Genomic DNA, 25634 nt, shown 5'->3' with positions numbered 1-25634 from the left:
ATGGTGGGATGAGGCAAGAAGGAGAGGTTGCTTCTTGGGTATTGCCATTCTCCTCTGTAACTCTGGGTGAAGATTTGGGAATCCCCATCAAACTTCAGAGACAATAATTGTGGTTGCTATTCCCAGAATGACGGGTGGAAGGAGCTTTGGATATTAGCAATTTACTCATTCTTTTAAATTATGATCAGACCAAAGGTTCTGCTTCGCACCATATGTTACTGGTGATTTTTATCCAGATGTGAAGCATTCTAACTCAATATCATAGCATTTATAGTACTAAGTATGATAAAGGAAACATCATTCTTACCCATGTTTGTCCCTCGCTTTCCACCAGTGAGGGTCAGGTTTCTGGAGAATAACATATTCTTCATATCTCTTGAGACTCAGGTCAGTAGACTCCCGGGCCCAGAAATCATACAGTGCTATCACCCTGACCTCCCCACCCTCCTCCTCATCATCTGGAGGTGGGGGTGGTGGCTTCCTTCTTGACGGAACCCCCACTGGCCTGTTCACCTGAACAATGATACAGCCAAATATTAAAAACACATATAACAATGGCTTTATCTGTTAATCCATGCCAAAATGTACCTTATTATAATTGATTGAAGAATACTGGTGAATTGTTCAAATACAGCAGTGCTAAATACATTCTTCACTTTTCTGAAGAACACTGGGAAACGATTAGAGGCATAGTATCATACAGTCTTTCTGCACAGTGCATACATCTTGAAAATGCATATGTTGAAATTTGTTTTGGCATTAGTTATTTACTCTTGAAAGGTATTTACCAGTGTAATATTAAAATAAATTCTCTTGAAAGTTATGGAGATCTATTTCAGGGACATCTCCCTCCCCACCCCCGCACTACTACTGGTCCTTAATTCAGTCTCACAATGTAACGTTAGCAACAGTCTATGAGGAAGGGGCTAATCTGTTGTTTTATAAATATACCCTTTGGCCGGGTTCGTGGTCACAAAGTGCTAAATCTACACTGGCAATGTTTGGAAAAGTAAGGATTTTAATACTTGCACAATTCAGGGAAGCCAAACTCCACACTGACAATGGTGAAACATAAGTTCCGATATCTTTCTAACACTAAGGGGGTGAATTTACATGAAGCGTTCTCCCACTTGTTTACAGGAACTTTAGCAAAAAAGTGGTGGAAATCCTGGACAAACACATATGCTGCGTGTCAAAGTTACAGCAAATGGAAGAACCCAGGTGAATTTCATCCTGAGACACTTTGAAAATAGACAGCAACAGTGGACCAACACTTAACATCTCCCTATAAAATTAATTTGTTTAGTATATTAACATAAGCTTGTTTTAAAACATTTTATTTTAAATATTCTGTTGGTGTAATTTCCAAACCTGTGTGTTAACCAGTCACAGCTTTAGTATAAGAACATATTGATCTGTCCATTTATAAACAAAGGCCCCATAGAATGATAGAATTCTACAGCGCAGAAGAGAGCCATTCAGCCAATCGAGTCTGCACTGACCACAATCCCACCCAGGCCGAATCCCCATAACCCTCAGCATATAACCTAGCTAGTCTCCTTGACAGTAAGTGGCAATTTAGTACAGCCAATCCTGCTTACCATATATCTTTGGATTGTGGGAGGAAACCAAAGCACCAGGAGGAAATCCACACAAACACGGGGAGAATGTGCAAATACCACACAGACAGTGACCCAAGTCAGGAATCATACCTGTGTCCTTGGCGCTGTGAGGCAGCAGTAGTAACCACTGCTAACCATCAGAGTCATTAGTCACACATGACTTGGTGGTGAGTTTTTTCCAATCAGGGTTTTAATAAATCCACTTGACACTGACTGAATGCTCTGGATTCCTCCCACGCTCCAAAGATGTGCAGGTTAGGTTGATTGGCCAAGGTATATTGCCCCTTAGTGTCAGGGGACTAGCAGGATAATTATGTGGGATTACAGAGATAGGGCCTGGGGGGGATTGTCGTCAGTGCAGGCTCAGTGGGCCAAATGGCCTCCTTCTGTACTGTAGGAATTCTATGATTCTGACTGTAAAACCATATTTCAGTTGCTCTCTAATCAGGGAGCTAAACTGAGGGGATTTGTATAAGTAAACGCTATGCTTCACTGGCAAGCCTACATAATCAAAAGAAATTCTATGGTTTATCATATGTGTTGTTGGGTCTTCGCTGGTCTTTAATACAGGCATTGTGAATGAAGACAGGGCCTGTTCCACCCCAGGATCAATTGTAACCAATGAAAGCCATGCTTCTGGCATGCCTGCTATCTCACACATATTGGGCTGGTGGCACCCACCATGTTCACAAGGGCAGGAATGGGATCAGGCTGTGTTTCATACATGCTCACTTCACTGAGACAGCTGCCATTAGAAATCAGCAGCTGCCTACACTCAATGTGATTTTGGTGAGAGGTATCAGAAACCCGATGGATGCAGATGAAAGCTGGTCTGAACTTTGTGAATGCAGCTGGATAGGCAGGCTACTCTTTTGGAGAGGTAGGAAACCCCTTTGGATATGGTCATGCGATACGTTTGAGGACGTCAGGAGATCTTTGGAAGAGTTCAGGTGTCCTTTGGGATTTCTGAAACCAGGCATGAATTTATGCAAAATGTGCATAAACTAATTGGAATTTAGAAAGTCAATGAAACTGTCAAAAGTATCAAGATGAACTGTCAAAGGGGGCTGTCAAGCTTTCAAAGCATTTAAAACTCCAATCCTTAAAGTCTTTGCAAAAACTGAAGTTTTAAAAGATAATTGCTATTTCACTCTGTCTGTTGACATAAGCCTTAGGGTTACCATTACTGGATTAGTGCTGCATGACTGATTTTGCAACAGTCCGTTAACACAGTAGCATACCTGACATTCCACAGTTTGCTTGGCAGTTACAAGTGGTTATGGGCTCTTTGAAGTGGAACTATGAATTTGATTTTAGATGGGATTATGCTGTTGAAGGAAATGATTGTTGTTATAAGGGACAGTATAGCTAAAGGAATGCAAGTGTATAAAATGAGTTTTATGAATGAAAGTGGAGCAATAAAGGGGATGGTGATGGCATAGGGTTGGCAGGGAAGGTACGAGGGATCATAAGGAGGTGGGTGGGGAAACATGAGGTTGGTCGATACAAATGGGAGATGGGGAGTGGTAGGGGTGGTGATGAGGTGTGAGGAGTGAGGGCAGTTTTATGTTTTTCAGTTTAAAAAAAACCCACTTTGATTCAGTGCTGGTGCACCGAGGCGAGCCTTCCACCCGGCCCACCTCCACATTCAGCATCCTCTGCATTCATTCCAGAGCCATCTGACCCAACTCCCAGGAACCCCGTCATACCAGAACAGAAATCTTAATTCCCAGGATACTTTCTCCTGGTCAGCCTTAAGGAGCTGGGAAATGTGCTGACTCTGTACTCCTGACCTGTGAGTGAAAATCCAAGCTAAAATCTCTCCTAATGTGCAGGTATCTTCCTATAAATGCAGCCTGAACATATATCAAAAGCATATCACCTACTCGGTAAATATTTGAAGGGTATGATGCCTGGCGGTCATTCATAGGATAACCATCCATGAGATCAGCATTATCATCTAAACTCACTTGCGTTGTCACTGCACTGAAATTCAATAACAGAAATAAACAAATGAATATAACATTAATTAGAGGATTAAAAGGAATGTATATTAAAGAAAGGTAGAACAATCTCTTCAGAAGGTATTTGAAACTTCAGGCTTACCGCTTCTGAACAGAACAGCAACAGCAGAACACTGACTGGATGTTTTGGTCTGTGGAAAGATGAGATTTCAATGCATCAACACTTGTTCAGCCACAAAGTAATGTACATTTCAGGAAAAATCAAAAGCAAAATACGGCTGAAAATAGAAATCTGAAACTAAGATAAGAAATTCTGGACAAAGACATTAAATGTGTTTTTAAAGTTAAATTTAAGTCAACACCACAGTAAAACGTATTTCACTCACATTATCACTCATATAATCAATCTTTGATTACAAAACTGCATAAATATATTCCGTATTCTAACTGTTGTGCCAATCCAAATTAGACTGTCGAGAACGAGTTTTGCACTCACTGGAATATTGCTAATATCAACTCTTCTTCCAACATACTCTCTGCATGTTATTTTGAGAATGCCAGAAGCTTTAAATAATATATTAATATTTATTTGATACAATACTATCCTTTATGCTTAGCCACACAAGTTAAACTAATCAGACAGAATGCCTGTATGTTTGAACAGAGTAAGGCTTAATTATAAAGTTAAAATGTGAAAAGTGTATTCTCAGCTATACCAGCAAATAATGTCATTGTTGATTAGTCGATTATGCTGTGTTGGTTTAATGTGCCGTGAGTGTCGAAGGAATGGGTGTTAAAACAACAAATGCTGACTCTGTTCATTGATAAATATTGACCTTCACCAAATTTCAGCAACTACCAACAAAGTGAAATGATCGATCATTTTGGATGTTTCTCATATAATGGCTAATCAGATAGTCAGTATTGCATTGGACAAAACAAAGTGATAGACATTTTAAAAATCCTAACTTTTTCCGCAATTTTAAAAAAATTTTGTCTTAACTATAAGGCAACCTTCTATTTGAAAATCAGCTATGTTTTGAGATTAAAAATCCCCCCTAAATACCAAGATGCTTCTAGATCTACATGTGTTAAAAGATGGTCAGAGGGTTAGAAGAAGCATGGGGATGCTGTAAATACTCAGTAAGGTAGTATCTGTGGAGAGCAAAACAATTCACTTCTCAGGTTCATAATCTGTCATCAGACGTTTTATTCCAGCTCTTATTTTACTTTATATTTTTGTTTCAGGTTTTCAACACATCAGTCATTCAATCAGATGTCATCAGAACCCTTGTAAGATGCATCAAATATTGTGCTTGAAAAGTAAAAGCTTATTTAGTAGTCACAAGTGAGACTTATAATAACACTGCAGTGAAGTTACTGTGAAATTGTCGTTGTAGTCGCCGTACTCCGGTGCCTGTTCAGGTTGCTGCACCTAACCAGCGCATCTTTCAGACTGTAGGAGGAAACCAGAGCACCCGGAGGAAACCCACACAGACACAGGGAGAATGTGCAGACTCCACACAGACAGTGAACCAAGCTGGAAATCAAACCCAGGTACCTGGTGCTATGCGGCAGCAATGCTAACCACTGTGTTACCATGCTGCCTCTTTGTTATTGATTGGGGGCCAGTTAACTCAGTTGGCCGGATTAGTTCATGATGTGGAGCAATGCCAACAGCATGGGCTCAATTCCTGTATGGGCTGTGAGTATTCATGAATGTTCCACTTTCTCAACCTTGTTGCTCACCTAAGATGTGGTGACCCTCAGGCTAAATCATTACCACCCTTTGAGGGACAGCAGCCTCTAGGATTGTGGCAACATTTCGTTCATTGGATTAGCTGGATGAATCCGGGGGGGTGGAATCTTACTGTCCTGCCAGTCACGGGAATCATAGCATGCGGACATGGACCTCCGGTGGGATTTTCCAGGTTTGGGTGAGCTTGGCTGGAAAATCCTGCCCAGGGTCTGTGTTTGCAGCTTGTGAGACCATTCATAAAGGCAGTATTGTGAGCAATTCATCAGATATGCTTTTTTTTTAATTGTGCATGTACAACTATAATTATTTTGGCAAAATGCTATTCTGAAAGTGAACCTATATTGATAATTTTTCCTTAGGAACACAGATTCTCTGTGGGGAGAATTCTCCCGTCTCCCAGCGGCATGTTTCTCTGTGGCATGCTGTTCACGAGTGGCGGGATTCTCTGTTCTCACCACCGTCAACGGGATTTCCCACTGATGTCACCCCACACCTCCGCAAAACCCACGGGAGGGATGCACTGCTGGCAGCACCGGAGAATCAGGTCGGAGTGAATGGCCAGAGGAATGCCCCCAGATCTTATCAAGAGATGAGTTGAGTTCTATCTGATTCAAAATGTAAGATCCTAAAATTACAAGCCTGGGTAAGATGCTCTGTCAGAGAATTGGTGCAGACTCAATGGGCTGAATGATCTTCTTCGGTACTATAGGGATTCTATGATTCTAAATATGTCAGTTGAGACTGTTAGCATGTCTTCAGGAGTTAAAGAAGGGAATGAAGCAAAGTGAGACGTCAGCTTGATATTAAAAGGAGGGAATTAGATCGAATATACATGTACAGAACAGAGGTGAAAAAAGAAATAAGATGGGTAAAGAGAATATTTTTACAGCTAACATAAAAGGAATTTCATGGGTATGTTGTAAGCTTATTAACCATAAAAGTGGAGGTGTGGTGGGGTCAATTAGGGACAAGAATAGAGAACTATTGGTGGAGGTACAAGGCCATGGCTGAGGTATTAAGCAAATATTTTGCATTTGTGATAACCAAGGAGGAAAACTTTGCTAAAGCTGTGATATATGAGAAAGTTTTTAGATAATTGGATAACATTAAAAATATAGATGGACTACAAGAAAGGCTGCCACTTAAAGAGATAAGTCAGCTGGCCTGGATGGCACAGATCCTGGAACAGGATGCTGTGGGTAAGAAGGGCTTGCTGAGGTGCCAACCACAACCTTGCAATACTGCCTAGATACAGAGACAATGCTAGGGAACTGGAGCATTGAAAACCCTTTTTCCAAAAGAGAGAAGAATGAACCTGGAAATTACAGGCCAATTATTTTAATATTGATGGTTTGGAGATTTGTAGAAATGGTCTGAGGGAAAATGAACAAGCACGGACTAATAAAGAAGAAGTCACATGGATTTGTTAAGGCCAAATTGTGTTTGACTAACTTGATTGACTCCTTTGAAGAAAAAACAGGGAAGGTGGATGAGGGTAGTGAAGTTGATGTTGTGTAAGAGGACTTTCAATAGGTTTTTGACGAAATGTCACATATTGAGCTGGTTAACAAACTAAAAGCTTCAGTGATAAAAAAGGATAGTAGCAATATTGATGCAAAATAGGCTCAGGGATATGAAGCAGAGATAAAAACAGAAAATGATGGATAAACTCAGCAGATCTAACAATATCTGTGGAGAGAGAAACAGAGTTGATGTTTCGAGTCTGTACAACTCTTCTTCAGATTCCCAACATCCACAGTGTTCTGTTTTTATTTATATAAAACAGGGTATTATGATGAACAGCTGTTTCTCAAACTTGAGAAAGACATACAGTGGAGTCCCCAACGTTCAGTTTGAGGATCATTGCTGCTTTTGTTGTACATTAATGAGTGGCCTAAAGGATAATGGGCATGATTTCAAAATGTTCAGATGACATAATGCAGAAGTGCAGTAAACGGTGAGGAAGATAATAATAGACTTCAACAGGACATAGACAGGCTGGTGGCAGAGGCATAGCAATGGCAGGTGAAATTTAATGTAGAAAAGTGTGACATGATACACTTTGGTAGGAAGAATGAAGAGAGATAATACATGCTAAATGGTACACCAATGACAAGAACAGAAACACTTCGGGAAGTTTCTGCACAAATCATTAAAGGTGGCACAATTGTGGGATCTTGCATTTTATAAATAGAGATAAGGACTACTACACTAGCTCCACCCCAGATGGAAAATTGCATCCAATTCTGAACATCACACTTTGACAATGGCACAGACAACATTTACTGAAAAGGTTCCAGGAGATTGGGGATTACAGTTAGATGGATAGGCTCAAGAAGCTGAGGCAGCTGAGAAGGAGATCTGACCGAGGTGCTTAAATCATGAAGGGTTTGGATAGAATAAATAAAGAGTAAATAAAGAGGAACTTTCAAATGGGTAAAGGGTTGATAACCAGTGGACACAGATTTTAGATGAATCATGATGACACAAGAAAAAAACACGTATACGCAATAAATGATTAGGATTTGAAATGTGCAGCCTATAGGGTCGTGGGTATAAAATCAATAGTAGCTTTCAAAAAAAAGTAGATAGATGCTTCAAGGAGAAAAAAATACAAAAATAAGGGTTAAGATTAAAGTGTGGAAATGACTGGATTTCTCTTTGATATTGGCCAGAATTTTATTCGGCACTCCCGTGCCAGAATCTGTTGGCGTCGGGCAGGATCTTACGAGCGCTGGGTGGGTGAGGTGGTAAAATCCCGGCAATTGAATGCCAGATGAGTCAATTACCTTACTTAGACCTGATTTGCTTCATTAGTATCTGAAGGCTGAAAGATGGAAGCCGTAAGATTTTTACCCAGATAACAATTACTTGAAGTATCACATGATTTTGAAGCACGTGAGTTACAACCCATAGCTACTTTATACTGAATTATCCATGATTTTAACATTAATTCAAAAGTCCATTCACCTGAAGCAATTCACATCCACCAGATTTGCCATGCCTCTGGGTTGGAATGGTGAGTTTCCATCAGTTGAACCATTTTGGGCTGTTTGTCACATTATCCCCAAAGTTTTAAGTGCACATGATCCTCCATCTTTATTGATCTGCCACTGCGGTGAACAATATTCAGTTGAAGCTTCACTCAGATCTTTTTCTCATACTTTAAATTATTTCAAAACCAGTTCACTGATCTGCCTTGAGCCGATGATCAGGAGTCAACTGAAAACTGTTGATTGGCCTCAATTTGTTCAGCTGTAGTAATTATTTAAACAAATTTTCAGTTTAAGCTCATTTAAACTCAGTCATTTGACCCACTGGTCATGTTATAGTCAAGAATTGCTTCCGGTCCTAATGTTACTGATTGCACAGATTCACAGGACATTTTATGTTCAGGTGTATGTTAATTACAAGTTTACTCAGAAACATAAGCGTAACTTCAACTCAGCAAAATCGTACAGTACCCAACACTTTCTGGGTGCATTTTCCAGTTTACACCGCCAGAAACTCTATACTGTAATTTCTATCTGCCCCAAGGATGTACCTCTGGATCTTTTTATCATCTATTCATCACTGGTTCAGGACAGTCATCTCTTACAGGAGCAGACAGCTAGCCTCCATCCTGTAAATAACTCCACCTCTGGTACTTCATTGAATGTTCTGGCTGCTGCACCTGCATTAATGGAGTAAAGCAGCTGGACATTCAGCCTCAAGTTTATATCATCGAGTCTCAAGCAGATTGTTGGGTTTAGAATAAACTCACTGCCGACATTCTGAATTAAATAATGTATTTAATTTTTCAGAGTGAGCGCCAACTCCCTTAGGGAAACAGTCACCAGATAAAAACATGATCTAATAGGGAGCTACGATGCATCTTTTCAAAAGTTTTTTTGCTCCAGCTTGCTTATCTCAAATCACTCATGAGTGAAACTCAACTTTCCGTTTCCTCACAATGATCTAATGCTGTCTTGCGATCTAGGTGGTTTTCAGTAATGAGCTCAAGAAATGAGCAAATGGCCCTGTAAGAACATAAGAACATAAGAAATAGAAGCAGGAGTAGGCCAGCTAGCCCTTCGAGCCTGCCCCACCATTCAATAGATCATGGGTGATCTGAAGTGGCTCAGTTCCACTTTCCCGCATTCTCCCCATAACTCTTAATTCCCCTGTCTATCAGAAATCTATCTACCCATGACTTAAATATATTCAATGACGTAGCCTCCACCACTTCAATGGGCAGAGAATTCCAGAGGTTCACCACCCTTTGAGTGAAGAAGTTCCTCCTCAACTCCGATCTAAACTGCACCCCCCCCGCCTTATTTTGAGGATGTACCCTCTAGTTCTGTTTTCCTTTCTAAGCGGGAAGGATCTCTCTACCTCTACCCTATCCGTCCCCTTCATTATCTTGTAAGTTCTATAAGATCCCCCCTCAGCCTCCTAAACCCTAACGAGTACAGGCCCAGTCCATTCAATCTCTCTTCATAAGCTAACCCCCTCATCTCCGGTATCAGCCTGGTGAACCTTCTCTTGTGGTTGAATATAATTCTGCTGCTGTTGATGGCTCATCATTGTCCAGTCCTGACTTGCTAGATCTGTTCAAAGTCTATCCCATTGAACACAGTGGTAGTGCTACACAACATGATGGAGGATATCCTCCATGTTTTGATGGGACTTTGTTTCCACAAGGACAAATGCATCTGCAGCAAGTAGGTTGGTATATTTTCCCCCTCTTGTTGGTTCCCTCACCACCAACCACAGGTCCAGTCTAGCAGCTAAGTCCTTTAAGACTCAGTCACCTCTGTCAGTAGTGGTGCTACCAAGTCACTCTTGGTGAAGTCCCTCACCTACAGTACATTTTGCACCCTTGTCACCCTCACAAACTGGAAGTGATGTTCTACATGGAGGAGCATTGATTCACCCTGGTACTGTATGTGGTAATCAGCAAAATGTTTCCTTGCCCATGTTTGACCTGATGCCATGAGACTTCATAGTGGGGTTATCAGGACAACTGCCTCCCAACTGTATACCACTGTGCCGCCACCTCTGCTGGGTCAGGCTTGCTGGTAGGACAGGGCATACTCACTGATGGTGATGGTTGTGTCTGGGACATTATCTGTAAGGTAGGATTCTGTGAAAATGTCAGGTTATTTCTCAACTTGTCTGTGAGACAGCTCTCTCAATTTACTGAATGGACAATGAAATCAAAATCATGATAAATTGGCAGTACAAAAAATAATAATGCAAGTCTCACATTTTAACAGATTCCATTTTAACCAATTTTATTTCAGCAAGTCAATATTGTGCAACTAAAACTTATCCAAAACTTCCTGGATAACAACCGCTGTAAATTACTCAAAATATTTTGCAGTACCAATAAAAGAGAACATCAAATTTTTGGAAAACAGAAAGAAATAAAAGATGTGAAGACAGGGCACTGAAGATATCATTGAAATACTCCTGTTATTTATCTGTCAATATAAGATTCAGTGGACACTTAGTGCTAACCAGCTTCAGAGCACAATCACTATTTTATCAAAGATTCTCCTTTCCTATAGAAAGTTGACGGTTTTAACATAATTCTGAACACAGGGAAAATGTTGAAATGAAGGAACAAAGGAAGATTTGCAAACATTTTCAAAATATTTTGATTGCTAAAGTATGTATAAAATTTAATATATTTTACATCATGCTTCTGTTCGAGTTTGTAATTCCTTTGGCTTGGACTAAGTGATGATTTGGGCAAATATTGCAAATGCCACAAATATCAGCAGCCTCAGAAAATGCAGCTTTAAAAATCCAGCTAATTCCAGCTACATGATTAAAGACAGATGGAAGGGAAGTTTATTACCGTACTGGTCCATTACACCTGCAACATATGTCATTGCCACGTGGTATTAGTCAAAGCCTGGGAGATGGTTATCCCACTTTCAAATGTCACCAATGCCTTTCAACACTTTTGGCACAGAGGAAGATTCAATCTAACCAATCCATGCTCCCATCTTTCCCCATCTAAATCTACCATCAGAACTCTCCATTCCCTTCCCCATCGTGTTTGTTTAACTACCCCTTCCATACTTTTCCCTTCAACCACTCCCTGAGGTAACCACTTCCACATTCTCTGCACTCTTTGGGTAAAGATGTTTCTTCTGAATTTCTTATTGGATTTCTTTCTGATGATTTCCCATTGATGGTTCTAGGTATGCTCTTCCCCACAAATAAAATCAAACTGATTGGCTTTGTGAATTTTTATGATAGCTTTAAACAAGTTATAAAACGGATGGTATATTTTTAGATACAGGCCCATAAAGATGTTAACATTTTAGATATGAAACATCAGCACCACCAGCCAGGATATGAATTATACCAAAGCTTGTAGGAGGTGTAGTTTTGCTTTCTTACTGCTCACTTCATGAGTAAATGGAACATTAACAATCAAAGAAAAGTTCAGGGAAATGTAAATTATATAAATACGATAGATCATTTACGGGGCTTTTGTTGTTGATGTCCATCAACAACAAAGCTATGAAACAGAAACATTATTTGCAATCATTCTTCCCTAATAAAGCTCAAATGGCAATTTGGACAAAGGCTGTCCCGTCAGACCTCAAAGATTTGTTTTGAAGATTACTTTTTTATATAAGCAATTCCAGTAATCCCACTATCAAACTGGCCATCATCATTACTGGTGTAAAACCACAATTGACAAACCTACTGGGTTTTTTTGGAGTATGTAGCTAGTTGAATAGGTAAGAGTGGACCAGTGCATGTGGTGTATTTGGATTTTCAGAAAGTTTTTGATGAAATTCCACATTAGTGGTTAGTGTGCAAATTTAAAGTGCAAGGGATTGGGGTTCACATAGATTGAGAATTGGTTAGCAGACAGGAAACAGAGAATAGGAATCAATGAGTATTTTCCAAAGGTAGGTCATGACTAGTGTGGTCCTGCAGGGATCAGTGCTTGGACCTTAGCTATTCAGAATATATATCAATGTTTTGGATGAGGGAACCAAAAGTAATATTTCCAAATTTACTGATGACATGAAACTTGATGGAAATATAACTGGCGAGGAGGATGTTAAGATGCAGTCTGGGAACTGTGACCTGAAGCTTCCTGTGTTGGCCAAATATGGAAATTTGTTTACATTGACTTAGACATGATGGCACATGGGTTTTGTATGAGCTACGTGCTATCTGGACCAAGCATAATGCCATTGGTTACAAGTAATTTCACTGGCTGCTTGCACCATGTGATCCAATTATATCATTGGCTGGGTACCAGAGAATTTTCTGGAAGCATGTGAAATCAATTTGTGGAGAAAAAAGATGTTTCAGCCTTTTGGTTGCAAGGACAATTCTAGAGATCAACCATTGCAAAAAGAAGTGCCCTGAGAACATCTTCAGAGATTATGAAGACAGATTCTACTTCAAGAATGGACTTGGCCACTTCATTCTAGCCAGGTAGCGTTTGTTTTTAATTAAAAAGCTAGGCTGAAACTCAACCAGATTCCTTGAACGGAAATCTCCGTTGGCCTCGGACAGAATTTTATGCTCTCACCCATCCTTAATGTCCAGTTAAAGAATTAATGCTTAATTAAGAGTTAAAGTTCAATTAGAGTTAATGTTCAGTTAAGAGTTAAAGTGTTGCTACTGTTTTAATTTTGCGTTGGGTACCCAAAATGTTAAATAAAGGAAGATTGTTAAGAGAATTAACAGTCAACTCCTGTTTTTGTTTGTCACATTAACCTGGGATGCTTGGAGGGTGTTAAATTAATAGCTGAATAATAATGTACTATCTGATATTGCTGTTGTTCTTGTTTTTAACACTATGCCTGTGTGTTTTGAACTGTATGGCAGTAAAGATAGGCAGATAGATAAACAAATGTGGATAAATGTAAAGTTATCCACTTCGGACAGAGAAACAGAATGGCAGAGTATTACTTAAATGATGATAGATTGAGAAATGTTGATGTACAAAATGTCCTGGATGTCCCAGTAAGTTTAAGTTTAAAGTTTATTTATTACTGTCACAAGTAGGCTTACATTAATTCACACTGCAGTAAAGTTACTTTAAAAATCCTCTAGTTGCCACAATCCAGAGCCTATTCAGGTCCACTGAGGGAGAATTTAGCATGGCCAATGCACCTAACCAGCATATCTTTTGGGATCTATGGGATCAAACTGGAGCACTCAGAAGAAAATCACGCAGACGCTGAGAGAATGTGCATCCAGGAATCAAACCTGGTTCCCTGGCACTGTGAGACAGCAGTGCTAACAACTGTGTCACCATATCAGTCACTAAAAGCAAACATGCAAGTACAACAAGCAGTTAGGAAGGCAAATGGTATGTTGGCTTTTATTGCAGAAGGACTTGAGTACAGAAGCAAAGTTGCCTTGCTGCAAGTTTACAGGGTTTTGGTGAGACCACATTTGGAGTATTGTGTGCAGTTTTGGTCTCATTATATAAGAAAAGATATGATTGCCGTGGAGGGAGTGCAGCGGAGGCTCACCATCTGATTTCTGCGATAGCAGGAATGTTGCATGAGGGGAGATTGTGGCACCTGGGCCTGCATTCGCTGGGATGAGAAGGGATCTAATTGAAACATGTAAAATTCTGAGGAGGTTGAATAAACTGGATTCAGGGATACAAAAACAGAAAATACTGGAAAATCTCAGCAGGTCTATTCTCTCCCCAGCAACTGTAGGGAGAAAATAGAGTCAACGTTTCAAGTCTAGATGACCCTTCATCAGAGCTGAGAGCAAAGAGAATCAGCAGAGATTTGTACTAGGAGAGTGGGGAGGATGGAATGGGACAAAGGGAATGAGGATACAGAAGACAGAGGAAGTGCTAAAAATGCCCATTAAGTGATCAGAATGTGTGAATGGCAGAACAAAGGTGCAGATTGTTCAAGGACAGTCAGGTGATGCGTTGAAGTGGCAAGCGCCAGGAAGGTCTGAGTCCTGCTTGCAGACAGACCGAAGCAAAGCAATCATCCAGTCTGCATTTGGTCTTTCTGATATAGGGTAGACCGCATTGGGAGCAGCAAATGCAATAGACTAGGTTGAAAGAGGCGCATGTGAAACACTGCTTCACCTGAAAGGAATGTTTTGGACCTGGGATGGTGAGCAGGGACAATGCCACTACTCAACACATCTTTCCCTCACCCCTCCCTGTCAGCATTCCACAAGGACCACTCTCTCTGGGACACGCTGGTCCACTCCTCCATCACACCCAACACCCCACCGCCTACCCACGGCGCCTACCCATGCAATAGTGGGATGTGTAACACTTGCCCCTTTACCTCCTCCCTGCTTGCCATCACCTGTCCACATGTCCGTCCTTGGCCTTTTGCAATGTTTCAGCGAACCCCAACACAAGCTGGAGGAACAGCACCTCATCTTCCGATTGGGCATTTTACAGCCTTCTGGACTGAACATTGAATTCAACAACTTCAGAGGATGAACTCTCTCCTCCATCTTCACCCAATTTCCATTTATTCTGTTTCATTTTCTCTCATCTCATTCATCCATTTTATTATCCTTCTCTCTCACTTTCATTTTTCTACTTCTCCATTCCAGCTCTCCTCCTTGCCAGCCCCCTATGCCACCCACCTCCCTGCCTCCACTTTTGTGCCACTGCCACATTCCTCAGGTAGTCCTTTAACAATCTGTATCTCTGTTCTGCCATTCATGCATTCTGATCACTAAAAGGGCACTTTTTAGCGCCTTCTCAGCCTTCTGTGTCCTTATTTACATTCCCTTGTCTCCACCCTCATAGTATAAACCTCTGCTGATTCTCTTTGCTCTCATGAAAGGTCTGATGAAAGGTCATCCAGACTCAAAATGTTGGCTCCATTCTCTCCCCACAGATACTGTCAAACCTGCTGAAATTTTCCAGCATTTTCTGTTTTGTTTCAGATGCCAGCATTTGCAGTATTTTGCTTCTATCTGGGGTTAGGGATGATCTTTCCTCTGGCTGGGAGTTTAGAACAAAGAGTTACAATCTCAGGTTATGGGTAGAGCACTTAGGACTGAGATGAGGAGATATATCTTCACTTAGAGAGTGGTGAACCTATTGAATTCTTTACCACAGACGGCTTTGGAGGCCAAATCACTGAATACATTTAAGAAGGAAATAGAGAGATTTCTAGTGTAAAAGATATGGATGGGGAGAGTCCCTGAATGTGGTATTAAGATAAAGGATCAGCCAAAATCCTGTTGAATAGCAGAGCAGGCTTGAAGACCAAATGGCCTACTCCTATTCCTGCTTTCTATATTTGTATATTTCTATGTCCTGTATTTTCAACTGAAAAATAACACAGACCAAGTAATTGCATGTTCACTGCTCTATTACAGACTGCGTGATCGATCGGTGAGCCTCAGCAGCACTTATAAAGATGCTTTGAGCAGCTTCTCTATTTAACAATGTTAGTGTGATGGATCTAATTTGTGTTTTACTGCTGTTTTAATACTTGGGTTGCTCCAGTCCTTGACTATATGTATGGAGCTTCGCAAATTATTAGTCAGAATTTTCCAAATGCATGTTCGGGATGCCCTGGTGTTTAATGATTTGAATGCATGATTCTATCCTGTCATCATCTGATTTTCATATGGACAGGAATTACTAGTTAGCAATCAGAAGCAGCAGGCCAAGTTGATTTTTCACCTACTTACACGAGAAACAGAAGTCAATGAGTTCAGAACAACCAACCCAGCTCTGGCCATGAATAGAACCTGGAATATTTTTGATCTGTGTAATTATGTGTCATAACAAGCAGTAATACTGAGCCAAGAGGGAAGCTGGTGGGGATGCTAAATCTAATTGAAACATAAAAGGGTCACTGCTAAGAAGTTGAGCCATTCCTCAAAATATTATTCACCTTTTTAAATAACTTCACTGAAATAACTACATTAAATCATAGAAGCTACAGTGCAGAAGGAGGCCACTTGGCCCATCAAGCCTGCACTGACTACAATCCCATCCAGGGTGTATGCCCATAACTTCATGCATTTATCCTAGCTAGTTCCCCCGACACTAAGGGACATTTACCATGACCAATCCACCTAACTGGCACATCTTTGGACTGTGGGAGGAAACCAGAGCACCCAAAGAAAACCCACACAGGTAAGGGGAGAATGTGAAAACTCCACAGACAGTGACCCAAGCCAGTAATCAAACCCAGGTTCCCGGTGCTGTGTACCACCATGCCATTGTGCTGCCCATTAATAAACCCCTTCGTAAATAATCTTTATTTCTCCGCCTCTTAAAGTGTGTACCATTACTTCATGTGCTCAGCCCCTGAAAATATGACTCTGAAAATCCATTTTAATATTGATAATGTAACAGCAGCAGCTGGAGCTGTCACTCATAAGAACATAAGAACATAAGAAATAGGAGCAGGAGTAGGCCATCCAGCCCTTCGAGCCTGCCCCGCCATTCAATAAGATCATGGCTGATCTGTCACTGCTCAGTTCCACTTTCCCGCCCTCTCCCTATAACCCTTAATCCCCTCTCCTATCAAAAACACTCCATTAAAACATTTGGCAAAATCCAACAAGAACTCAATTTTTCATGTGGCCTGAGCTCAGAGGAACATGACGCTCTGGGCTCTTTCCATTTGCTGTAATATGGGGACTAGTAGTGTACAAGTCTTTTATTCAAGTGCCTCTCTTGCAGACCCCTCTGGCATGAATACAAAAATATTCCCCATATCAAACTAGCAGCAGGTGCATCAGAATGGCTCATATTATCTCATCATCTGAGTTTCTTTCTGTGGAAGTGGTTTATCTTCACTTAACAACTCCTCCCCTCAGCCAAGTCTGTGACTAGAAGCTCACTGCTCTTGTGTATAACTCTGGGCCTTAATCGACAAGTTACCAAGCTGTCATACAAACACATGTAGTTCAATCTGCTGTTTCAATGATTTATTGAAGTCAAATTTTTCCAGTCCTAATTTATTAAAATATGTTAAACTATATGAAAGCGGCAAAAGAAGTCAGTGAAAAATAGATAATATTTATGTATGTTTCATCCATAGAGAATCTTGTACCTCTTCTTTTTAACAATTTTTTTTCTCTAAGGGCATGTCAAATAGTCAGTGCACTTCTCCCTGCTCTAGCCTCCCTCCAATATTCATTTAAAATGAAGCATAATTATGTTATAAAAGAATGATGTTAACCATTTGTTGTCAGTGCTTCTTATTGGATTTAACGCTGTGGTGCATAGCATCAAACTGTTTGAAAAAACAGCTGGCAATTGAATCTTGTGTTAATGTACAAGCACAGATAACATCAGCCATGGACCCTATTTGTGACAGCACCACAAACTCTCATTGCTGCACATCTGCTCCCCTGTGCCACTGACTTCATTTCTTACTTTACAGACCTTCAAAGTCCAGCCCAAAACCAAATGCCCAAAGCCTGATTTGATCACCACAATAAAGTGATCAAGTCTTTTTTTTTGAGGTTCTTTCTCTGGACTGACGAGTTGGCAGCCTTTGGAACTATTTTCAGTTATCAGTGGCCAAATTATAGAAATATCAAGATGTCATGAAAGGCAGTTCACTGACACAAGGCTGGATTTTGTCAGGCCGACGGGGGTCTCACCAAGCAGTTGGAGAGCTAGCAGGAAATCCTTGCCAGTTCTGTGGAGAAGACCTGTTGGAATCAAATACCTTATCAAGCACTTAAATGGCCACTGTTGAGCATTCCTTGTGACTGAGAGGCTGCTGACAGAAGCTCCGCCAATCTCATCACCATTAGCACCAGCAGGAGCAGTGACTGATGGGGACATCGAACCTATCAGAAATCCAGGACCATCATGGGATCCAAGATCAAAGAATGCTGAATGGAGGTCATGGGAGAGGGTGGAGGACAGGGGTACTTTCAGTAGACCCTTTTCCTGATGTCAGATCTCACAGAGTGCCTGAAAACAAGAAACACCCCCATGCCCAGGCCCCTGGCAAGCCAATCAGGGTTTGCTGGGCAGCCTTCTGAGGGTACAGAAAAGTTGTGTTGTAACTAAAGCCTCCAGAATGGAGAGAAGACCTGGGAAGGTTGTTTCCCGAGTTTCCCCTTTTACCTAATGCTCCTGCTGTGGGATCTGAAAGGCTGAAGTGAAATTTTGTTGACTGCAGAGGAAAGGAAGATTTGATATGCAGGGCATAATTTCAAAGCTTGCAGATGACACAAATCCTGGAAATGTAATAAACAGCGAGGAGAATAATAACAGATTTCAGGAGGACGTTAACAGACTGATGAAATGAATAGACGTATAGCAAATAAGAATTAGTGCAGAGAAGTGTGAAATAATTCATTTGGATAGCGAATGGGATGCTGGCCTTCATAGCGAGGGGGATTGAATATAAAAGTAGGGAGGTCTTGCTGCAACTGTACAGGGCACTGGTGAGGCCGCAGCTGGAGTACTCTGTGCAGTTTTGGTCGCCGCACTTACGCAAGGATATTTTGGCCTTGGAGGGAGTGCAGAGGAGGTTTACTAGGCTGATACCGGAGTTGAGGGGGTTGAGCTATGAGGAGAGGCTGAATAAACTAGGCTTGTACTCGTTAGAGTTTAGAAGAATGAGGGGTGATCTCACTGAGACATACAAGATGATGAATGGGATGGATAGGATAGAGGTGGAGAGGCTCTTCCCGCTCAGAAAGATCAGTAGGACTAGAGGGCACAGCCTCAAGATAAAGGGGGGGTGGTTTAGAACGGAGTTGAGGAGGAACTTTTTCACTCAAAGGGTGGTGAATCTCTGGAATTCTCTGCCCGTTGAAGTGGTGGAGGCTGCCTCGCTAAATATATTTAAGATGCGGGTAGATAGGTTTTTGATAGGCAAGGGATTAAGGGTTATGGGGAGAAGGCGGGAAAGTGGAACTGAGCCACTTCAGATCAGCCATGATCTTATTGAATGGCGGGGCAGGCTCGAAGGGCTAGATGGCCTACTCCTGCTCCTATTTCTTATGATCTTATGTTCTTATAGCAAGAAAGAAGGAGGATATACCAAAATGGTATAACTTTAAAAGGAGTATAGGAACAGAGATATATGGGGTTGTGCATACAAAAGTCTTTGAAAGTGACAGGACAAATTGAGAGGACAAGGCATACGCTATCCTTGGCTTTCTACATAAGGAGTCTCACAACACCAGGTTAAAGTCCAATGGGTTTATTTGGTAACAAAAGGTTTATTTGGTAGCAAATAAACCTTTTGTTACCAAATAAACCTTGTACTCGTTAGAGTTTAGAAGAATGAGGGGAGATCTCACTGAGACGTACAAGATGATGAATGGGATGGATAGGATAGAGGTGGAGAGGCTCTTCCCGCTCAGAAAGATCAGTAGGACTAGAGGGCACAGCCTCAAGATAAAGGGGGGGTGGTTTAGAACGGAGTTGAGGAGGAACTTTTTCACTCAAAGGGTGGTGAATCTCTGGAATTCTCTGCCCGTTGAAGTGGTGGAGGCTGCCTCGCTAAATATATTTAAGATGCGGGTAGATAGGTTTTTGATAGGCAAGGGATTAATGGTTATGGGGAGAGGGCGGGAAAGTGGAACTGAGCCACTTCAGATCAGCCATGATCTTATTGAATGGCGGGGCAGGCTCGAAGGGCTAGATGGCCTACTCCTGCTCCTATTTCTTATGATCTTATGTTCTTATAGCAAGAAAGAAGGAGGATATACCAAAATGGTATAACTTTAAAAGGAGTATAGGAACAGAGATATATGGGGTTGTGCATACAAAAGTCTTTGAAAGTGACAGGACAAATTGAGAGGACAAGGCATGCACTATCCTTGGCTTTCTACATAAGGAGTCTCACAGCACCAGGTTAAAGTCCAATGGGTTTATTTGGTAACAAAAGGTTTATTTGGTAGCAAATAAACCTGTTGGACTTTTGACCTGGTGTTGTGAGACTTCTTACTATGTTTACCCCAATCCAATGCTGGCATCTCCACATCGTATCTACATAAAGCACAGAATACAAATGCAAAGATGGTAAATGTTCCTAGAATAGTGATTAGGCCCCAGCTGGAGTATTATAGACAATTAGATATGATCTCAAAAACTTAATTCTTTTACTTATTCACAGGATTTGGACAAGACTGGTCAAGGTTTATTGCATGTCTTTAATCACCCTTGAGAAGATGGTGATAGCTGCCACTTGAACCATTGCAGTAAATGCAGTATACTCACTCAGTGATGTAAGTTATAGGGAGTCCCAAGATTTTGGCCCAGCAATAATGAAGGGATAGCAATATATTTCCAAGACTTTGAGAGGAACTTGGAGAGGAGATTTATGAGAATGGTACCAAAGTTTAAATGCTTCAGCGGTGTTTAAAATTGTATTGGGTTATTATTGAATAAATAAGGAAAAACTATTTCTACATGGCAAAAGGTCATCAAATAGAGGACACAGGTTTAGGTAATTGGCAAAAGAACCTAAGATGCCATAATGTAAAAAAACGTATACAGCAATTTGTGATCTGAAATGCATGAAAGGATGATGAAAGCAGATTAAATAGCAACTTTCAGAGAAAACTTCAATAAATATTTCAAGGGAAAATACCTGCAGGGACTGGTACTCCTGAGTAACACTTTCAATTAGCTAGAATTGCACCAAATGATTTGCTTGTGTGTTTTATCATTCTATAAATTCAATGATAATGGCATTACACATGTTGCAATGCTCGTGTTTTAGCAGGTTACTAATATAGATGTTGCATTTTAAAGTTAAACATCTCCATTAAAGATGTATTGTAAAAATCATCACTACAAACAAATCCAACGCATTCTACTGAAAATAATGGTTAGTTTGAATGTATGGGCAGAGAGAGATGCAGTACTAATTAACCAAAGAAACTCTATTTCTTAATTTTCCCTACTGCTATTTTTGAAGATGTTCATTCCATGCAAAGAAATGGATGCTTGGAAGATACTGAATTTTATTTGAAGCTTGAATGCTAACTGTGAGCCCGGTATTTTATGTGGAGGAATTCTTTTACCACTGAGAACAGTTTTTCCTTAATTATTCTATCAAACCCATCATGATTTTCTATACCTCTATCAAATCTCTCCCTTTCAAAGGAATATAGGATAATTACTGGAATTGGAAGAGAAAGAAATTGCAGTGCTACAAGTGAAGGGTTGGGGAATGGCACGAGCTGAATTACTCTTGAGCCAGTACAGACATAAGTCTGAATGACCTCCTATTCTGCTACAACCATTCATAATTTTATCCACTTTACAGAGAACAATGACAGCATCACTCAATTTCTTCATGTAATTGAAGTAAATTGATCCAATCCTCATGCACTATCTACACATGTTTACCTTCAACATGGGTTACTTATTATTGATCAGCAATAGAACACTCTGTACATGTTTCCCTGCCTTAATCCAAGCACACAGTGCAACATTGGTTGAGACAAACTAACTCTGAACAGACGTGAGAATGAAACTGGATTTTTAAAATCTGTATAATTGTTCTTATTGCTGGATAAATCAATAATAATATTGGAAAAGCTGAAGAAAAGCCTTGTGTAAATGATGGAATCCAATAGATGGCAGCTTTTAATTTGATGTCACTGAATATTTACCTATTCACCATTGATTTATTTGTTCTTTGCTACCATAGGCAATAATAGTTAGCAACACTCAAATGACAAAGGGAGTTACTATATTAACGAGTATGACATTCATTTCCAGTAGTAGCAGAGTTAAATTATTAATTCTGTGGCATAATGAAGTTTGCAAACTGCACCAATGTCGAACACAAAACAGGCCCACGTATTTCCATCAGTGTTGTTATCGAAGCAGGAAACAGAGAAACGTAAGAAAACCTACAGCATTAGCGGAAACTCCAACCTTCCTGACTTTAAAGATTGTATCATATCTCATAAAATTAACTCTTTCATGGTCCAAATAAAAAAAAAACTGTTAAATAGCCATCGTCTTTTATCAAAATGTTGTACTGGAAAAGAAACTGCTAAATAGGCAGCATTAATTAACCTGATTATTTGGCTGAATATATAACATTACCTCTTAAAGAAAATTTATATTTAAGTAGCACCTTTCACAACCCCACAATGTGTCAAAACATTACTTTTTGAAGTGCAATAACTCTTGTAACTCAGGAATGCTAAAGGATGTTGTAGTGTAGATGCTACAATAACACCATCAATTAACTGTATTTTATGTCGCTTCCTGCCTTTCAGCGAGGTCTAACTAAAAACACGATTTTGATGTATGTCTCAGTATTACTGAGTATAAAAACTTTATGTATCTCTGAATAGGCTGCAATAAATTACTTCCCAAGGCATACTTTAATAAGCATTAGACCTGGCAAGTAGTATTTTCCTTCCATAATTGTGTCAACACATCCACGCAATCGGTCTCTGAAGTTGCTTGACAAATTAAATCAAATGTATACCTAAAGCATGTGGGACGAGGTATACAGAATATTCATTTGATCTGATCTAACTGGTGTAGTTAATAATTCATGATTCATTTGCTGTTTTTTTGTTTACTTGGTTGTCAAAACAATTTCAAGATGTTGCTAGGTGGCAAATATCAAATATAGACACAAAAATATTAAATTAATGATCTAAAATAATAAAAGCAAAAAACAGATCTATTCGACTTTACAATATTATAAAATGTCATTAAAACTTAGTTTTTTTTTCCAGTGTAGTAACATTATAATTGTCAATGAGTCAACAATATTTTACATTTTCAATTATTTAACTATAATTAGTTACAAGTTGAAATGCGTTTTACAGGTTTTACGTGTTGTAATTTCTTAAGTTACATGTTTGTTGTGGAGCCAACACAAATGAACCTTTTTAAAAGTATAGAGCTTGAGAACATACAATACTAATTATGATAAGTTATATCCTAATATATTAGAAGCATTTTACCCAATATTAACCAAAACTTTCAGCAAATGTTAAAACAAGTTGTGTAGCTTATTTAAACTGACCAACTCAAAAAAATATTTCTGAACTTGTCCTCTTTATTCTGCAATTGTTTAACAAGAAAGGTAAATTTACTTACAAGTAGAAAGAATCATCTTATTTCTTTTAATGTAACTTAAATCATCCTTTTGAATGCGGACTGCTGAAGTCTTTCAATTCTTGTCATCCTCAAAGTTCTACTTGACTCGTTTGCAACTTTGCGGTTTCTAGCTGGTAAACCAAATAACTGAGTAACACCCAGGATGTTACATAGACATAAAGAATCATTTTAACAGGTTACATGTGTTCAGCAATAAAGATTTAGTTCCACATATGATTTTCCTCACAGAAGACACGACCACCTTAAAATTAAACTCTCTACTGTGTTTATTGCTAATGTGCTACCAAACAAAATCATTGTTTAATCAGTGCTGTGAAGTACTTTGAGAGAAAAATACTTTCACTTTGGATTCTTATTACCTATGATAATCAGCAAAGCCTTTTAAACAGTTCAATATTTTATGAACACATGAATTAGGAGCAGGCGTAGGCCATTAGTCCCCAAGCTTCTACTCCACCATTCAATAAATCATGGCTAATCTGATTGTGGTTTCAAAGCCTTAATCCTGCCTACCCCAATTCACTTGCTAGTCAAGAATCTATCAGCTACTGCCTTAAAAATATTCAATGATACTGCCTCCATCACTCTCTGGGAAAGAGAAATCCAAAGACTCCTGGCCTCAAAGAGAGAATAATTCTTCTCATCTCTGGCTTAAATTGGAGACCTCTTATTTTAAACAGTGCCCCCTAGTTTTTGTCTCTCCCACATGGGAAAATATCTTTTCAGCATCCACTCTGTCCATCCCACTCAGGATCTTAAATGTTTCATTAAGATCCTACAAGGTGAGACCCTGCGGGTGGAACTGAAGGTACTGGGCAGTGAAGGGAACAGTCACAGTCAGAGGTGAGAATGTGATATGGTTGGGTGGAAGTTCCCAATTCAGAGTAATGTGTCAAATGGTATCATGGGAAGTGACAGAATTGTATGGTGCTAGTGGCCTGTCTCTTCTCTTCTTGGACCTGCTGTGAGGATTTGCAGTGGAGAACAAAAGAAAAATGCTTATGATTGTATACAATCCTTTTTCTCAACAGTGTTTCAGATGTTAGTCCTGTATGTCCAGTTATTAACAACAGATTGAAGGCACCTTCACTAAATTTCTGAGAAACGCCATTTTGTCCATGGACACATGTTCAGTCAAGGTCCTTTGCAGCAAGTCCAGTGGGTGAGGATTCTTATATTGGATGGCTCTTCTCCAATCATATTGTGCTCCCTCTGATTATGAGCTCTTTTCTCGTACAACAGAAAATGATGTGAATGTCATCCCAGTGTATGCATTATGAACACATGAGCCCATAACAACTCCTGAGCCCTCCTCACTAAGTTGGACATCGACACTGTCCTGTAACTGACACAAAAACAACAGCATGAAGTGGCTCCCACACATTCGCTCTACAAGTTCTATCTGATTCATGAGGTCTGCACGCAAATTCCTGTCTGGCATCCCTCTATGCTCACACTTTTGTACTGTTTTACACCTTTATGAGTGTCACTTTGCAATGTCTACATGCTGCCACTTACCTTTGCAGAGTGCAGCAGATTGTTCATCTGTAATTGGCCCTGGACTCAGGTTTTCCTACGGGCCCCCATGGCACTGACCTGGACCCCTGTCCAGGCTGCCTTGGTCTTACATGAATGCCCCACTGTCATCCCTGTGAAACAAGACCTCTCAGCTTTCCCACACAGCCTGGAGATCCTACAACAAAGCAATCTCATTGTCTGTGCTCGGACATAGATCATGATCAGCAGTTGGTGAGGAGATGGTGGCATTTTAGTCCCAAAGCTCCTTTATCAAGCAATCTTGAATGAGCGACAATTTTCTCCAGTTAATTATGGAGAACACAAAAATGATTGTGTTCTGTTCCATTACTGTACCCACTCTGCATCACCCTACCTGCTCCTTTGGCCACACTTCACAACCTTGGCAAACTATGTGATGTGACATATTCTATCCATCACAAAGCGTGACCATTTCTATCTCTTTAACATCACCAATTTCCATTTTTAGCTCAGCTCACCTGCTGCTGAAATCCTTACCCATGACTTTTGTTATTACAGACTTAACCATTAAAACACATGTCTGACAATCCCCCAAACCTGCATACTTTTACCCATCTAAACCCTTGCTGCTGTTCTCACTTCATGGCTTACCTCTCTTATCTCTGTTACTATCTCCAGCCCAACAAACCTCAATGAATTCTTGAGTTTCCCCAACTCTGATATTTTGA

The 25634-nt window shown here is 40.1% G+C and overlaps 1 protein-coding gene across 1 annotated transcript in view; it reads right to left on the bottom strand.

Annotated features, from left to right (window-relative positions):
* txk (TXK tyrosine kinase) overlaps positions 1 to 23471 on the bottom strand; it is a 50479-nt gene extending 27008 nt beyond the window's left edge. The window contains exons 1-4 of the mRNA XM_080198260.1: positions 23389 to 23471; positions 3729 to 3777; positions 3509 to 3608; positions 308 to 513 (exon numbers count right to left, since the gene is read on the bottom strand). Coding sequence (XP_080054386.1) covers positions 308 to 513; positions 3509 to 3608; positions 3729 to 3777; positions 23389 to 23404 — 371 coding nt within the window. The 5' untranslated portion in view covers positions 23405 to 23471. The remainder of the gene's footprint in view (positions 1 to 307; positions 514 to 3508; positions 3609 to 3728; positions 3778 to 23388) is intronic.
* Between the last annotated feature and the right edge of the window lie 2163 nt (positions 23472 to 25634).

This window comes from Carcharhinus amblyrhynchos, chromosome 1 (assembly GCF_965287045.1).
Source record: "Carcharhinus amblyrhynchos chromosome 1, sCarAmb.v2.hapA, whole genome shotgun sequence".
Classification (NCBI taxonomy): Eukaryota; Metazoa; Chordata; class Chondrichthyes; order Carcharhiniformes; family Carcharhinidae; genus Carcharhinus; species Carcharhinus amblyrhynchos.
This window is presented reverse-complemented; position numbering and strand designations above follow the sequence as displayed.